The sequence below is a fragment of the Berkeleyomyces rouxiae genome, assembly GCF_048999995.1.
Source record: "Berkeleyomyces rouxiae strain 22BRR77 chromosome Unknown BrBRR77_ptg000005l, whole genome shotgun sequence".
NCBI lineage: Eukaryota > Fungi > Ascomycota > Sordariomycetes > Microascales > Ceratocystidaceae > Berkeleyomyces > Berkeleyomyces rouxiae.
The window spans coordinates 1401123-1418093 of record NW_027396495.1 but is presented as its reverse complement, the minus strand read 5'-3'; the positions used below and the strand labels follow the sequence as shown (position 1 = coordinate 1418093).

General features: G+C 52.6%; 3 protein-coding genes across 3 annotated transcripts; all 3 read right to left on the bottom strand.

The window, feature by feature from the left end:
- Positions 1-89: 89 nt before the first annotated feature.
- Positions 90-1415, bottom strand: BROUX77_005524 (uncharacterized protein; the record flags this gene model as incomplete). Its single annotated transcript, XM_073750407.1, has 2 exons — positions 90-110; positions 276-1415. 2 exons carry the CDS (start codon positions 1413-1415, stop codon positions 90-92), a joined length of 1161 nt encoding a protein of 386 aa, XP_073604410.1.
- A 497-nt stretch (positions 1416-1912) lies between these two features.
- BROUX77_005523 (uncharacterized protein) lies at positions 1913-2956 on the bottom strand (the record flags this gene model as incomplete). Its single annotated transcript, XM_073750406.1, has 1 exon — positions 1913-2956. One exon carries the CDS (start codon positions 2954-2956, stop codon positions 1913-1915), a length of 1044 nt encoding a protein of 347 aa, XP_073604409.1.
- Positions 2957-8760: 5804 nt separating this feature from the next.
- On the bottom strand, positions 8761-16940 carry BROUX77_005522 (uncharacterized protein; the record flags this gene model as incomplete). Its single annotated transcript, XM_073750405.1, has 2 exons — positions 8761-12536; positions 13073-16940. The coding sequence occupies 2 exons, from the start codon at positions 16938-16940 to the stop codon at positions 8761-8763; spliced, it is 7644 nt and encodes a 2547-aa protein (XP_073604408.1).
- Between the last annotated feature and the right edge of the window lie 31 nt (positions 16941-16971).

Here is a 16971-nt window from a genome sequence, read left to right as displayed (position 1 = left end):
ATTACTGTGTCGACCACGACGTATTTCCTTTGTCGTTGATTTTTGCTGGAGTTTGGATGTTGTTTTATTGTACCTTGCTATGTGTAGATTTACTGCACCTCGCCATAACCCTATCAGGTTCCATGCGAGTAATGAATAAAAAAAAAAAAAAAAAAAAAAGCACAAGGCCTAGTTGATCTATCGGGCTGCGTCTGTAGAAGCGCTGCACCGAGACAGTAGCCAGACGCGTCTGTCTCAACAACAGTTGGCAGATCTGGATTGTGCGTGCAGAGGACAGGGGTCGAGGTGAATGCTTCTTTTAGAGCCTGGAAGGACTCTTCTTCCTTTTCGCCCCACTGGAAGGCCTGGTCTTTCTTTGTCAACTGTAGCAAGGGAGTCGCTAGAGTAGTGAAATTTCTGACAAAGGTGCGGTAGAAATTGCATAGACCGAGGAAGGCTCGAACGTCCCTGACCTTCTTGGGCGTTGGCCAGTCCGACACTGCAGAGACTTTGGTTGGGTCGGTTGAAATCTTGCCGGGCTCAAGGATGTATCCCAGGTACTTCACTTTCGATACCGCGAACTCACATTTATCAATGTCGATTGTCAGTTGGCCCTCCAGAACCTTTGCTAAAGCCAAGTTGACCTTCTCGTAGTGGTCCTCTAACGTGCCGTCGGTATAAATCAAGATGTCATCGACGTAGGCAGAGCACCACACATCCAAGTATGGGCGTAGCAGACTGTTCACAAAACTTTGGAACTCTGCAGGCGCGTTGGCCAGACCAAAAGGCATGACGTTCCACTCAAAAAGGCCTTGTCGCGTTCGAAAAGCGGTCTTCCACTCATCTCCCTCGGCGATTCTGATGTTATGAAACGCGGAAACAACGTCGAGTTTCGTAAACCACTTAGCTTTGGAAGCATTAGCTAGGGTCTCGCTGATGTTTGGGAGTGGGTACCGATTCTTTTTCATAGTCGCGTTTAGTGCACGATAATCTACACAGAAGCGGAGGCCGCCACCAGGCTTTTTCACGAATAGGATGGGAGCAGCAGCAGTGGACTGGCTGTGGCGAATGTAGCCTTTTTCCAGCAATGAAAGAAGCGTCTGGCGAAGAACCACGAGTTCTTCTCTGGTCATGCTATAAAGGGGGCCCCATGGAGCTTCTTCGTCGGGCACGGTCAACTCGATCCTATGATCCTGGCCAGGCCGGCGGGGAGGCATCTTTTTAGCAAATTGTGCGTCTGGATCAAACACCTTGACCTTGTCGTGCTCGATCCAAGCTGGGATCTTCTTTTTCCACTCTCTGGGGTTGGCTGGTACTCTATCTTTCTCCAAACGGGCCAAGGCTTTATTGATATCTTCGATTGAAGCTGCAAAAACCCGCAGCTTATCTCTCTTGGCGGCGCGGAAGAAGGTGCTCGCTCTGTTTATTCGTACCATGGTAGAGCGGAAGGTATGGTTTGTCGTCGCCTTTCCTCGAGCGACAATGCCGGATTTAAATCTAACTGTGTCGGCTTCACAGTCTATCCTTGCCCCTTGTTTCTTGAGCCATGGGTATCCGATCAGGATGTCTTCGGCTAATTTTGGTACTACCCACGCCACATGTTTTTCTATGTGGCCCGATATGTCAATTTTAAACACGGCTAGTCGGTCAACCGTGACGGTACTCTTTGAATTAAATGGTACCAGCGTTCTGGGACGCGAACTGAAAAGCGTATCAAGTTTCCATTTCTTTACAAGGTCACTGCTGATCATAGAGGGGGAAGCGCTACCGGTGTCAATCAATGCAATCACGGGACAAGTGTTGTTGATCACTGCATCTAATTGAATTGATGTGTTGGTAATAGATCTATTCAACTCTTCCCATTCCTTCACAGCAGCCTTGTCGTCTTTGAAAACCTGCTTGGGCCTCTGACCACGACTTGGGGCAGAGGCGATCAGTTTCCCGAGTCCTCCTCGGCGGTCTCGTAATATTCTTCGCCCTCTTCTTCGAGTACAGGAGGAGGGAGGTTCGTGGCTGCGCGAACACTCTGTTGTACCGGGGGGCGGGCACGCTCGAATGGGCAGTTAGGGGACATGTGGCCACCAGCGCCACAACGGAGGCACAGTCCTCTGGCTCTTCGTGACTGGAGTTCTTCCTTGGAGACCCACTTGGCACGACGGGGGGCACTGTTATGGGTGGGCGCCCAGTCCATGGCATCAGGGGAGTGTTGTGCCGGGACATTGCGGAACTGGGACGTCCGGGCAGGGTTCCTCGGAGGGTGGGCATGCCGACACTCGTCGAGTTTTTGCCAGGCATTAAGCACCTGTTGTGCGTATTGTTCGTAGGTTGGGGGGTCTGGGAAACCAGCCAGGGCAGACATCACTTGCCCGGGGAGGGTGCGCCTCAGATTCATTATGCGCTCTTCGTGGCTCAGTCTATAGCAGCCAGCGATCTGCATCAACCGACTGACCCGAGCCAAATGTTCCGGAGCAGAGGCACCTCGGCATTTGAGGGTGTGCAGCTCCAAGAGTGCACGACGGGAAGCTGAGGTGTCCTCGAAGCAGCTGTCCAAGAATTCCAGGAACTTATCCACGTTCTCCAACGATGGATCGCGGCTCATGCGGGCAATGTAGGTCTGTGCCTGGAGCAAGGCATTGTCGGCTAACAGACCGTAACAGTGCAGAATGAACCCTCCTGCGCCGTTGAAGTGACTGTGGTCGTAGCGGTACTTCATCTCCACGTATGACCGGTACGTTGGGTAGAGATCAGGCCGCGTATGGTCATAACGGACCGGGCGGAGGTCGGAGGAGGTGTTTCGCACAACCACTGGGGTCGCGGGGGCGGAGTTGGGGAGTCCCTGCATTTCGTTATTGTGAGCCATTGTTGCTTCGTGGAAAACCTCTGGCTCACCGGGGACTTCTGGTAGTATGCTGTCTTCTCGGAAGCTGTGGTGGAAGGAAGAATCGTCGTCAGAGGGTGCAAAATAGTTTGGGGCCATAGGGTTTGGCCGCTGTGGATATTCAAATGGCAAAGTAAAAGAAAAGTAAAAATATATCTCGATCCCTCGTCGGGTCGGCGGTAAAGTAAAAAAAAAGGAAAGATAAGAGTGACTTAAGGAAAAATAAAAAAAAAAAAAAAGGAAAAGGGAAAGGGGGGTTTGAGAATTCGAGATGATGTTAAGGTGTGATTACGCTAAGCTGGATCTTCACAGAAAGGGACACAGAGGGACAAAGATCTCGAATTGAAGAACAAAACTAAACTCTCTAAATGGTGTAGAAACAATGCGACTATTTATCCTGTTGGAAAGGGAGGCAACCGACGATCGGCGGCGACGACAACTAGTTCCTCTAGGAAGTGCCGTTAGTCTTGGTTCTGGTCTGGCATTAGTTTTGCCGTACCAGCGCCGGACTAGTCCTTCGAGGATACGCCGTTAGTGTTGGTGTCGGGCTTCCGTCGGTCCTTAAGGGTGCAACCCCAACAGTGCCTTATTGTGCAGTAGTAGAGTTCTAACTTCCTGTTATTGCTCTAGCCGTTTCGTCTTGCACGTACTATTGGAATTTAGCGTGCACGGTCAGGGTTCTAACCCTTTTAGTTCATCTTTGACCGTGACGTTATCTACGTTCTTACATTCACCCTCTCCTTGAAAGAACCGACCCTGGTTCTCTCGTGTCGAGCTGGGTGAATTTGCCTGGGTTTCTCGGAGCTGGCTTGGTTGTGACAGCAAAGGCTTCGCTTTCTGTGTTTTATAGTTTTCCGCTCTTAACCGCCTCTGGTTGGTCTGTTCAAACTTTATTTTGACATCAGAGCAGGGTCCCGCTTCTTCCGCTCTTGAAGTTGTTTGAATTTGCCTTTTAGCCTTTATGTTCTTGGTTCAGAGATTGCCTTGCTCTTAAAGTTCGGCCGCAACTCTCTTGTCTTTTGTCATTTGTCTGTCTTTTGCCTTTACCCTTCCCCTTATGGGGTCATGTCCTCATGATTTATTCCTTCGGGTTTGGCAACCTAGAACATGGCTTTGTTCTCTCGGGGTCTCTTGCAGTAGTATCTTGTCTCGGCATTTCCTTTTCCTGCTGTGCAAGTTGTGACCAAGCTATATGTTCTATGATCTGACTGGGTAGTCCTCCCATTTCGCATGTTTCTTGCGGTCCTTGTATTCTTTGAGCAGGTCTGGCGAGTCTTTGACGTTGGCTTCTGGTTCCCACGTGTTGTATTCCACGGGCCAACCTTTCCACTTGATCCTGTACCACGTCTGTTCACCATCTTTCCTGTGGTCCGTTATCTGTTCGACCTCCCATACTTCGAGATCCTCTGAGATTTCCGGAAGTTTACCCTTGATTTTAGGCTCTCCATGCCATGGTTCAAGTAAGTTTACCCCGACCACATTGTGCATCTTTTTGTACTTCTTCGGCAAATCAACCTCGTACGCGATGTCCCCAATGCGCTTCAGAACCTTCACTGGAATAAACGTGGGCGCGAGTTTACGCTCGCCCTTCTTGAAGTTAAAATTCCGCGTGCTTAGTCCTACCCAATCGCCGACTTTGAATTCCTGATTCAAGCGGTTCTTGTTGTAGTGTTTTGCTTGGTTTGCTGTTGCATGTTTCCATGCTCTCTTGATGCTTGCTCGCAGCTCTGCAATCTTACTGATCCTTTCTGCCACACCTTGTACCGTGGGCTCCTTCAGGGGCTCAGTGTACTCAATGAATCTGGGGTGATACCCGTATAATGCCTCGTATATTAGTCGCTGTGGTGCAGTGGTATAGCACCTGGCAAGGCTTTTCGGTTGGCTACCGAGAAGTCGTAGGTTCGATTCCTACCAGTGACGCCAATTTTCTACGAGCAGTCAACCTTAACTGGGGCACTTGGGGTTAGTGCTGCTCGTTGGAAATTCATACCAAAAACTATTCATGTATTTCCTTTCTGTCATAACTTGGGGATTATATTTGTGGGATCTTAGATGTAACTGCCTCCCTGCCAGGGGATTGGAGTATATTATGTGTAGTAGCTAGCTTGTTTGAGATTCCGTTAAACCTTGATTCGTGTATAGTATTAATATACACCTCGCCATAACCCTGTCAGGTTCCATGCGAGTAATGAATAAAAAAAAAAAAAAAAATGCCTCGTATGGGCTCACGCCAATAGTTGCATTGATGTGCATGTTTCTGGCAAACTCTGCTGCTCGCAAAACGTTTGCCCACTGCGTGGGCTCTCCTGAGCAAAATATCCTCAAGTATTTGCCCAGTTCCTGGTTCATTCTTTCCGTTTGCCCGTCAGTCTGCGGGTGGTATGCTGTCGATAGTCTTCTATGTGTGTCTCTGTACTCGCAGAGTTCTTTCCAGAATCTCGATGTAAACAACTTGTCCCTATCTGACACGATGCCCTCTGGCGACCCAAATTTGCATTCTATTTCACTGAATAAAATCCCGGCGAATTCCGCAGCATTTAGGGTCTTTTTTGTGGGCACTAGGATGCATGTTTTGGTTAATCTATCCACGATTACCAATACTGCGTCACATACTTCTCCCAGCTTCTGACTGAAACTTTCTGGCAATCCTGTGACGAAATCCACTGAGATTTCCTGCCATGGGTGTTCTGGTAGTGGTAGCGGGTTCAGCAACCCGAACGCTTTGTGTCTTGGTTTCTTCGACCCTTGACATCTCATGCATTTTTTGCAAAATGTTAGAACAAACTCATCTAAGTTTTTCCAGTAAAACTTCCTTCTGATGAGTTGGGCTGTTTTGGTGCTCCCCATGTGTCCTACGCGCTCATCTTCGTGGTGCGCTTTAACGATTTCCAACATCAGCGGGGTGATTTCTGGGATAACAAGGCGTCCCTTGAATCTCAAAATTCCCTCCTGATCGCATTGAAAGTGACCAACGTTGGTCTCTTTCTTTAGCTTATTCAGGGTCTCTAAGCAATCTTTATCTTGGGCCTGCAGTGCCTTGATTCGCGCTCTGAATAGCTCTGAAGGCCAGGCAAACATGCCTGCCTCGTAACAACCATCCCTGTGGTTATCCCCTGAGATCAGTTCGCGACCTGCATCTCTCGCAGACTCTTGATCATTGAGTTTTCTGCGCTTGGTGCCATTCCGGGTTTCGGTGGCTTGTGACTTCAAAGAAAACCCCACGGTATATCTCAAGTCACCCTCTTCTCGAAGCGGTTTGTTTGTTCGAGCTCTGGCGAGGTTTCTGTGTTCGGATGCTGCCTTTTCGTGAGTCCTCGGCCGCCCCTGGCCTAGACCCAGCAGTTCACCCGCAACATCTGTAGTGTCATGCGTGGCTATTCCTTCCACCATGTTGGCTCTGTCGGCCTGTGAACTTGAAGGAAAACCCAGCGGTCTTTCCTTCGTCACCCTCTTCTCGTACCGTTTTGTTGGTTCGAGCTCTGGCGAGGCTTCCGTGTCCTGGTGCTGCCTTTTGTTTGTCCTTGCTTTCTGTAGCCCCAGACTCAGCAGTCGATCCAGCGACATCAATGTATCATGCGTAGGTATATCCCCTACCATGTAGTCTGATCTTCTTGACAATGGATCTGCCGGATTTGTCTTTCCTGGACGATGTTCGATGCTGAAATCGAATTCTGACAACTCGAATACCCATCGGGCTATTCTCCCCCGTAAATCTCTCGCGGGTGCATTTACCACTGCTTTTAACGCTTGGTGGTCCGTCAACACTTTTACCGGGTGGTCTGCTCCTATCAGCATGTAGCTCCAGTTCTTTAGACTTTCCACTATAGCGAGCAACTCCTGTTGTCCTGTTGTCCACCGGGTTTCTGTGTCCGTTAATTTCCTGGACCAAAATGCTACTGGATGCCAGGTTTTATCTTCTGGTTCTTGTGACAGTATTCCCGAAAGTGCTTTTTGGGATGCATCCGTTTCCAGTCTGGATGGCCTTTTCGGATCCCAATTTGCTAAGATTGGGGTGGTTTGGAACAGGTTTTTTAGTGTCTCAAACGCACCGTCCTCTTTCTCAGTCCATGGCACCCGTCCTTTCTTTTTCCCGTTGACTGCTCCTTTCTGTAATCCTGTCAAGGGCGCTACGATTCGTGAAAATCCATTGATGAATCGACGATAGAACGTGGTGAAACCAATGAACGACTGCACGTCGTGGTACGTCTTCGGGGTAGGCCATTCCTGGATTACTCTCACCCGTTCTGGAGACATTTTGGTACCGTTTTTTCCTATGATGAATCCTAGGAACGTTAATTCTTCCTTGAAGAATTCGCACTTTGATTCTTTCGCATACAGACCAAACTCCCGAAGCCTTTCGGCCACTTGTTGCAAGTGCGCTTCATGTTCTTCTTCGTTGCGGGAATAAATCAAAATATCGTCCAGATATACTATCACGCTCTGGTCAATTAGGCCCGATAGTGCCTTATTCATGTACGCTTGGAATGTACTTGGGGCATTACTGAGTCCAAACGGCATCACCGTGTACTCAAAATGACCATATTTGCAGTTGAATGCCGTCAACCAGCGATCTTCGGGTTTTATTGAGATCCTGTGATAGGCATCTCGTAAATCTATCTTCGAGAATACTGTAGCTTCGCTTAGTTGTGACACAATATCTTTCATCAGCGGCAACGCATGCCGGTTTCTGATTGTGATAGCATTTAATTTTCGGTAGTCGACGCAAAGTCGTAGCGTACCGTCCGCCTTTGGTACGAAGATTACTGGGGATCCCGCTGGACTTCTGGATGGGTTAATCCGTCCTAACAGTAAATTTTCTTCGATGTATTGCCTTAGTGCTTCTTGCTGTCTGGGGTTGATCGGATAAATGCCACCGTTGGGTATCTCCGCCCCCTTTTGTATTTCTATTTCGTGCACAGCGCCTTCGAGTATTGGTAACTCTTTGGCCTTTTCTTCTGAGAATACGTCTCTGTATTCTTGCAAACATCTCGGTAGTCGCTGTGGTGCAGTGGTATAGCACCTGGCAAGGCTTTTCGGTTGGCTACCGAGAAGTCGTAGGTTCGATTCCTACCAGTGACGCCAATTTTCTACGAGCAGTCAACCTTAACTGGGGCACTTGGGGTTAGTGCTGCTCGTTGGAAATTCATACCAAAAGCTATTCATGTATTTCCTTTCTGTCATAACTTGGGGATTATATTTGTGGGATCTTAGATGTAACTGCCTCCCTGCCAGGGGATTGGAGTATATTATGTGTAGTAGCTAGCTTGTTTGAGATTCCGTTAAACCTTGATTCGTGTATAGTATTAATATACACCTCGCCATAACCCTGTCAGGTTCCATGCGAGTAATGAATAAAAAAAAAAAAAAAAAAAAAAAACATCTCGGTATCCCTATTTGTACCTGTCCTGAGGCGTCTAGCCTTACGTTCATCACATATACCCGTTCTTTGTGCTTGCAATGGCGCCAGAACGTTTCTGCATCTTCTGTAACGATGGTCTTAAACTTGAAGTTTCCACTGACCGTGTCGATTACCGTGCCTAGCTCAGACAGGGTCATACGTGACATTAAAAGCGGGTTTCCGTCTGGTCGATTTACGCCTAGACATAGCATGTTGCATCGTTTGGAAACCCCTTCTGTAAGGCTTTACGGTCTAAAGGAGAACGCTTTTAGAACAGCAGAAATAAATTAAGAAACAGATAAAGAGAAAAGACTAATGTACAAGAAAACGGGCGGAAACAACACTATCTATATACACGCGGTAGAGGCATGACGCGTACCCTTGACAACGGCGGTGTGCACACGGGTTTGGCAGGCGGTGAGTAACGGCGGTATGCAAGGCGGTGTGGACGGCGGTGTAAACGGCGGTGAGGGCGGAGCCTGAGCCTACCTCGATCCATAGATCGTTACAATCGCCTCCTCCTCCCTCTCCTCCGGGGAACTACTGGCAACTTCCAGGGGCACTCGTGGGTCTGCTCGTATCTCTCGAGCGCTGCTGTGTCTTTGACGTGTGACAAGGGTTCCCACGTTGGCTCTGCCCATCCAGTCCACTGGACGAGCACTTTGTGACGTTTGTCGACGACCTTGTGTCGTAGGATCTCGTCGACAAGATACTCGCCAGCCACTAAATCGCCGGAGGCTTCTTCGGGCGCGATTGCAGGTGGTTCCGGGTTGGCTAGGACTTGGGAAGGCAGAGGGTCATCACGGGCGCGGCGGACAAGACTCACGTGGAAGACGGGGTGGATACCGGTGGGCGTGTCGAGTTTTACGGCGTGTGTGCCAACGATTTGGATCACGCGGTACGGCAAGGCAAGCCAGTCGAGTGTCTTGGAGGGGCGGATGGTGCGCACGTTGCGCAGACGCAGGTAGACTCGGTCGCCGACTTTGAAAGCTTCCGCTGCCTGGCGTCCCCGGTTGGCATGTCGTTCCTGTGTTTCGAGGGCGACAGCCATGGAGGCTTGGGCGAACGCGGTTGCGTCGCGGTGCTTGGCGAGCCAGTTGTGGCCGGCAGTGGCGGGGGAGACGGTGGAGCCTGGTTCGTGGTCGGTAGTCAAGTCGAGGGGGTCAATGTTGTAACCGTGGGTAAAGAAAAACGGGGAAAGGCCAGTGGCAATAGCAGTACGGTTGTTCAGGGCGACCTGGGCTTGGGGAAGAAGTGCAGCCCAGTCGTCTTGCAGGAAAGCGGTGAAGGCACGAAGGTAAGTCTCGATCTCTTGGTTGGAACGCTCTTGGGCGCCGTCGGTCTCGGGGTGAAACGCGGTGGAGAGGCGGCGGGTGATGGAGAGTTGGCGACAGACTTCTGTCCAGAATAAACCGGTGAACTGAGGGCCTCGGTCGGAAGTGATGGCGCGAGGTAGGCCGTGGTGAGCAAAGACATGGGTTATAAAGGCTCTGGCAACATCTGGGGCAGTGTAAGATTGCATCGGTATCAAGATTTTACTCTTCGACAGCCGATCGGTGATTCCCAAAATTGTAGTGCAGCCTTCGGACTCAGGGAGACCGACGATGAAATCCATGGCGAGTTCTTGCCAGGCACGGTCCGGGACGGGCAGGGGCTTCAGGAGGCCACGCTTCTGGTCGCGCCAAATCTTGCTTTTACCGCAAGTGTCGCAATTACCAACGAAGCGGCGGACATCGTCAGAGAGGCCAGGCCAAGCGTAGGAGCGGCTGACTAGATCACGGGTTGCTGATCCTCCAGGGTGACCGGTGAGCGTGGAGTCGTGGACTTGCTGGATGATACGAGTGCGGAGGGGCTCGTAGTACGGGATCCACAGGCGGTCACGCCAGAGGAGACGGGTGGCGGAGTCGAGGGTACACTCGCTGATCTGCCAAGGAAGGCCCCACTCGTTGGGGAACGAGCGGGCTTGTTCTTGGACAGCTTGTCGCGCTTGCCAATAACGTTCGTTATGGGTGAGTGCCGAGTGCCAGAGGGTCTGGAGTTCCGGGTCAGCAAAAGGGGCATCTAGGGCAGCGTGGTCGAGGGTCAGGGTTCCTTCGGGGTCTTTGTCAGGCTCTTTAGCCCAAACAGCGGCGGCAATGACGAAGTCGGGCCCGTCAGGGCGCAGAACTTGGTGGACACGGGACTGGAGGCGTTCATCGGTGAGGTCTTGGGGCAGGTCTTGGTCGCGGCGGGAAAGGGCATCGGAGGTCACTTGAGTAACGCCGGGTCGATGAATTAACCGAAAGTCGAACTCGGACAATTCATGGGCCCAGCGGCGTTGGCGTTCTGACAGGGTTCTTTGCTTCTGGAAGTACAAAAGGTTCTGGTGGTCGGTGTGTACTTCGAACGGGATGCCAGCGAGGTAGGAGCGCCAGGCGCGGAGGCAGGAGTGGATGGCCAACATTTCCTTATCGTGGATAGGGTAGTTGACTTCCGCTGGGCTAAGCTTTCGCGAGAAGTAGGCAACGGGACGCCAAAGAGAATCAGCACCTTGCTGTCTGAGGGAACCTCCCAGGGCCCAGCCGGAAGCATCGGCTTCAACGATGGTGGGGAGGTCAGGGTCAAAGGTGGCAAGGAGCGGGGCAGAGACAAGGGCCTTCTTCAAAGCTTCAAACGAACGGAGTTGTTCGTCTTCCCACTTGAAGGGTTGGTCCTTCTTGGTCAGCAGAGTCAGGGGAGCAGCGACGGTGGAGTATTCGGGGACAAAACAGCGGTAGAAGTTGGCAAACCCAAGAAAACTACGGACTCCGCGGACAGACGTGGGAGCCTCCCATTCCTGGATGGCTTTGACTTTGTCTGGGTCTGCACGGATGCCGGAGCCGGGTTCAACAATGAAGCCGAGGTACTTGATGGACGGGGATTCGAATTCACTTTTGTCCCAATCAAGTTGCAGGCCAGCATCTCCAAGAGCGCGGATGATCTGACAGACAAGGTTACGGTGTTCTTTGCGGGAGTCAGAGCTGTAGATCACTACATCGTCGAGGTAAGCAGAGCAGGAGATACCGAGCCAGCGGGAGAGCACATGATTGATAAAACGTTGGAAAGCAGCAGGAGCACCAGTGAGGCCGAAAGGGGTGACTAGCCATTCATACGCGCCGAGATGGGTGCGGAAGGCCGTGTAGGCTTCACTACCTTCTTTCAGGCGGAGACGGTGGAACGCGGAGATTACATCGACCTTGGAGACGTACTTGGCGGCAGCGATGTCACGGAGGGTGTCGTTGATCAGTGGTAACGGGTAACCATCCTTCTCTGTGACGCTGTTCAGGGCACGGTAGTCTACGCAAAAACGAAGACCACCACCAGGTTTCTTCACGAAGATGACAGGAGCACCTCCCTCAGCACTACTGGCTCGGATAAAGCCAGCGTCGAGCAAGTCGTAGAGAGTTTTCCGGAGCAGCAGCAGTTCTTCTCGGCTCATTGAGTACAGAGGGCACGAGGGCGGGGACAAGCCTGGTTTAAGGCGGATCTCTGTATCAATGCCAGGGCGGTTCGGGGGGAGCTCGGAAGCTTTCTTCCTGTCGAAAGCGTCGATGACAGGAAGGAGCCACTCGGGACAGTTGGCGCGGGGGTCGGTGTAAATTTTGGCCTTGAGGGCCTTCTCAATGTCGTGAAGAGTGGCGGAGAAGATGCGGACATTGTGAGAACGGCGGGCTCTGAGGTGAAAGGCGCGGACGGCGTGGGCAGTAACAGGGAGGACATCGGGATTGGCAGTACAGTTGGTAAGACGAAGGGGAGTGGGCAAGCGGATGAAGACTTCGTTCTGGGCAGGGCGGAGGGAAGCGTCGTGCTTGGCAATCCAGCCTTGACCCAGGATGAGGTCTTCAGACTGACCGGGGACGATGTAGGCGTAAAGTTTCTCGTCCAATCCTCCGAGACCAAGATCGAAGACAGCAACTTGGTCTATGACGGGTGGATTTCGGTCATCAACTACTTGAGCAATTGGACGAGGGCAGATGGGCAGGATGGCAGCGTGGGCGCGGGTAGCGGTGCGCGGAGAGACAGTGGCAAGACACAGGCAACCGGAGTCGACGAAGGCAGAGGTAGAACAAGTTTTATTTAGAACAACATCTATATAAGTACCCCTAGCCCCCATTTCCTCCCGAGCGATCTTCTCTCCTTGGGGCTCTAGACGGCGACGTTCGCCTAGAGCTCTCCATTTCCCGACATGTCGCGGGGCACGGGCGTGGGCGCAGGCGCGGGCAGAGGCAGAGGCAGAGGCAGAGCCGGGGTCGGCATAGCAGGCTGGTAAAGGTTGGCGGAGCGGACAGGGACAGTGTTAAGGTGTGATTACGCTAAGCTGGATCTTCACAGAAAGGGACACAGAGGGACAAAGATCTCGAATTGAAGAACAAAACTAAACTCTCTAAATGGTGTAGAAACAATGCGACTATTTATCCTGTTGGAAAGGGAGGCAACCGACGATCGGCGGCGACGACAACTAGTTCCTCTAGGAAGTGCCGTTAGTCTTGGTTCTGGTCTGGCATTAGTTTTGCCGTACCAGCGCCGGACTAGTCCTTCGAGGATACGCCGTTAGTGTTTTTTTTTTTTTTTTTTTATTCATTACTCGCATGGAACCTGATAGGGTTATGGCGAGGTGCAGTAAATCTACACATAGCAAGGTACAATAAAACAACATCCAAACTCCAGCAAAAATCAACGACAAAGGAAATACGTCGTGGTCGACACAGTAATTTGTCCAAAGACACAAGCACCAACTCCTCCTCACTCCTCAACTTCCTCCACTCTCCTCCCACCACTACTTTCTCTTCTCCCCACACCTTTTACCCAGGCCTTCGTGCAAAAACCCGTCTTGCGAACAAACTTCAGCAGCACCTCGGTTCCGTTATTCGTATTGAAAAGCGTCGGAAGATCTAGCGACTGAGGACTCAATGCCATGGCCATCTCTTGACGCTCTGCAGAAAATGCGGCGCAGTGCAGCAGCACATGCTCAACGCTCTCGCTTTCATGTTCTTGACAACGGCGGCACCGGTCCGAGTCCGTCTTCTTGATGAGCAGCAGGTAGGGCAACAAGTTGCCTTTACCCACCTTCATCTGGAAGTACGCCGAGGTTAGCCATCTTGGTCCGGAAACCTTGGGCGCCTTAGCACGGAGAACTGGATCACCACCGATGGTACGCAGGTAGTGCGAGCCGTGGGAGGGACCAGCGGCGGTGTCTCGCTCAAAAGCCCAGAGAGTCTCCCACTTGTCCATGGTAAACCTCCTAACCCTGGCGAAGACACTGCCCAGTGAGCTGAACTTGCGTTCATCATCACTCTCGAGAGCCTGGCGTGCAACCGCGTCTGCAATCTCGTTCCCCACTATGCCCATGTGCCCGGGACACCACATCACCGTGACTGGCGACGTGAATGTACCTAGGACGCGGCGGGCCTGCCACGCGAAGTGGCCGTGCTTGCGGAGCCGCGCAATGGCAGCTTGGCTGTCGACAAACACATAGCAGGGGCGAGCTTGCTTTGTTATTTTTTCTGTTTTGGCGAGGAGCGTGAGTGCCTCCACGATGGCGGCGCTCTCGCAGTCTGCAACCTCCACATCTTGCAGTCGATGACTGACTTTCGTTTTGATTTCACCGGTTTTGGTATCGACCACGCACGCTGCAAGCGAGCACCTGGAGCCTTCTTTGGAGCCGTCCGTATACACGGTGACGGCATCGTTCGGAAGTCTTGACAAGAACTGGGCATGCCTGACGGCAGCGTCCTCCTTGGGTCCAGGGTCGACGACGATGGAGATGCGGTCGGTCAGTGGCGGCTGCCAGGGACTATCCCACTCCTGTCGGCGACGTTCTCGTCTCCACATGCCTGCCACCAATGGCTTCAACTCGCGCATGATGCAGCCGAGTCGAGTCTTGACACTCATGTTATGCCCCAGGAGAGGCAGGTCTGAGTCATCGGGGGCAAGCTCGTCCTTGTCGGGTTGGGACGCAACACGGACGGGATGGTTGCGTTGGAGGCGGAGAGTGCGAGCGGCGTAGGCCATGCGTGCTTTGGCGAATCGAATAGAGGGGGGCGGGAGGCCGGCCTCGACTTCGACGGCGCGTGTTGGTGAACCGCGGAATGTACCTAGGATACGGGCGGCAGCTTGGCTTTGCAGTTTCTGGTATACCCTTTGCAGACTGAGCTGGGGTTTTGACGGGTCATACCAGAGAATTGATCCGTAATCGGCGACGGTACCCACACAGGAGATGTAGAGCTGACGGAGTGCCGCGATGGACAGTCCACGCGTGTTCGAAGCGAGCCGAAGCAAGCCGCGGAACGCGATCTCAGCCTTTTGGGTCCGTGCCTGGACGTGCTGTTTAAACGAAAGTCTGTTGTCGAAATGGAAACCTAGCCACTTGACCATCTTTTGGGGACGCACAGTGACATCACCTACTCGGACAGTTTGGGAGGCCCACTTTGCAGCATCGGTGTAGTGGATGAGCTCAGTTTTGCTCTCTTCAAACTCAATGCCGTAGTCACGAGCCTTGGCCCGCAGCTCCGTCACGAGTTCTTCGAGAAGCGCCGCTGAACGCCTCGGGCTTTTGGACGCCACGGTTACGCTGAAGTCGTCTATATACGACAGCTGAAGTTGTGGTGTGTCGCCGGCCACCCGAGCCACTATATGCCGAGCATACAACAGGAAGAGTAGAGGACTGATGGGGGAACCTTGGGGGATGCCGATGTTAACCGGGGTCATCGGAAACGGCTGACCCTCGATGTGCAGGCCGACAGTACGGTCCTGGAGGAACGAAGCAACCCATTTTCGGAACACCAGGGGAAGACCGAGCTCACGTAAGCTGCGCATCAAGCAGGGCTTTGACACGTGGTCGAAAGCGCCCTTGACGTCAAGGAAGAGAGTGCTTGGAACGAGCTTCATCTCCTTGACCTTCTGCAGGTGGCTGACGTATACGAGAGCGGCGTCCATGGCTGAACGCTGTTTGCGGCCTCCCAGTTGAGTGTCGTCTAGAAGCGAGCTGTCATGGCAATTAGCGAGGTACCCTAAGCGGGTCGCAAAGACTTTCTCGAGCACTTTGCCTAGACAGTTGAGCAGTGAGATGATGCGGTAGGACTTTACGACTGAATAATCAGCCTTTCCGTCTTTCGCGAGCACAATCCCAGTAGCTTGCTTCCAGAGTGTGGGGTGTATTCCGAGGCGAGACAGGGCTTTGTAGACGGAGAGAAAGGGCGCGGGATGGGCCTCAAAGGCGATCTGGATGATCTTGGCGTTCATGCCGTCGGGCCCGGGGGCCTTCTTGGCGTTGGCGGACATGATTGCCTCCTTGATCTCGTGGTCTGTAAGGTCAGGCCAGGGGTATATGCTTCGGTCGGTGTCGTTCGGGGGGGTGTCGTGATGGGGGTCGTGATGGGGGTCGTGTGTATCGGCAACGTCAGGTCGGGGGTCGACACCTGCGCTAGACGTAGCACCCAGTAGCGTCAGGAAAGCCTTTTCCTTCTCCTCGGGGGTATTGGCTAACCCGTCTGGCCCCTGGATGGGGGGGAAGTAACTCGCCGTAGCTGGCTTGGTGTATTTCCAGGCTGTGTAGACCTTTTCGTTGTCAGCGTCAGAAAGAAAGGTAGTCCAGTGAGTAGACTTAGCATCTTCGACAGCATGGGTGTACTTGTTGCGAGTCGAATGAAACTCAACCAGCGACAGCCTGCCTCGTCTGTATCTTCTCTCTGCGCGCGATGCGGCCTGACGTTGTGATTGTAGCTCGGGCGTCCACCATGGCTTTGCGCGGGCACTGTGCCTCTTCACTGACATGCACCTCTGACAAGCAGATTGCAGGGCCTCGGAAAGCAGTCGCGCCATTGCGTCACCGTCTGCAGAAATCTCTGCCAGGGACAGCTGAAGCTCAAGGTCGGCCTGGCCAGCCAGCCATTCCTTGCGAAACAGCGACCAGTCGGCCGTCTTGGTGTTGAACGCCGGGTTACGTGTTAGGGTTTTGGGTGTGGTGGTGCTGACGTAATCAAAACTGATGGCCCGGTGATCGGAGCCCGTCTCCTGAAGATACCTCCAGTTCGTAAACAGGCCCGGTCGAGACCGCAGGGAAAATGCGAGGTCGATCACCGAGGTCGTGCTGCTGTTGACGTATGTGCCGCCGTTGCGTTCAACGTAGTCGTCGTCGACAATCAGGGTGGCATTCTGCGACATCAGCCAGTTAGCAAAAGAGTCAGCTCGTGGTTCGTGGGGATGCTCTCGCTGGGAATTCCACCAATGGTGATGGAGATTGAAGTCGCCGAGAAGCAAAGTACTGGTGTCAATATTGCGCGATAAAAGATTGGTGCGCTCAATGGTATAGGGCCGGGGTTGGGTCTCGGGGACAGGCTGCACAGTCAGCTGGCGTTCGTTGTAGACATTGAGAAGCGAAAACGGCTCCGACGCAAGGATGCGCAGGGTCTGAATATCACTCTCAGCATCGCCAAACTCGAACAGCACAGAAAACGGCAGGCCTTGGCGGACGTAGGTCAAGACCCGCGGGCGCAAAGGCATGGCCTCGAGATTCCTAACATTAAACGGCACAACCAGGGTGAAGCCCGGCTGCGTCAATGTTCTATACCCAGCTTTGAGTTTTATGGTATAAGGCTCCTGGATGCAGACAATGTCCGCCTTTCCGGTTGCAGCAGCCTCAAGTATTGTCTCATGAACAGCCTTCATTTTGTGCACGTTGTGCTGAAGGATGCGTAGA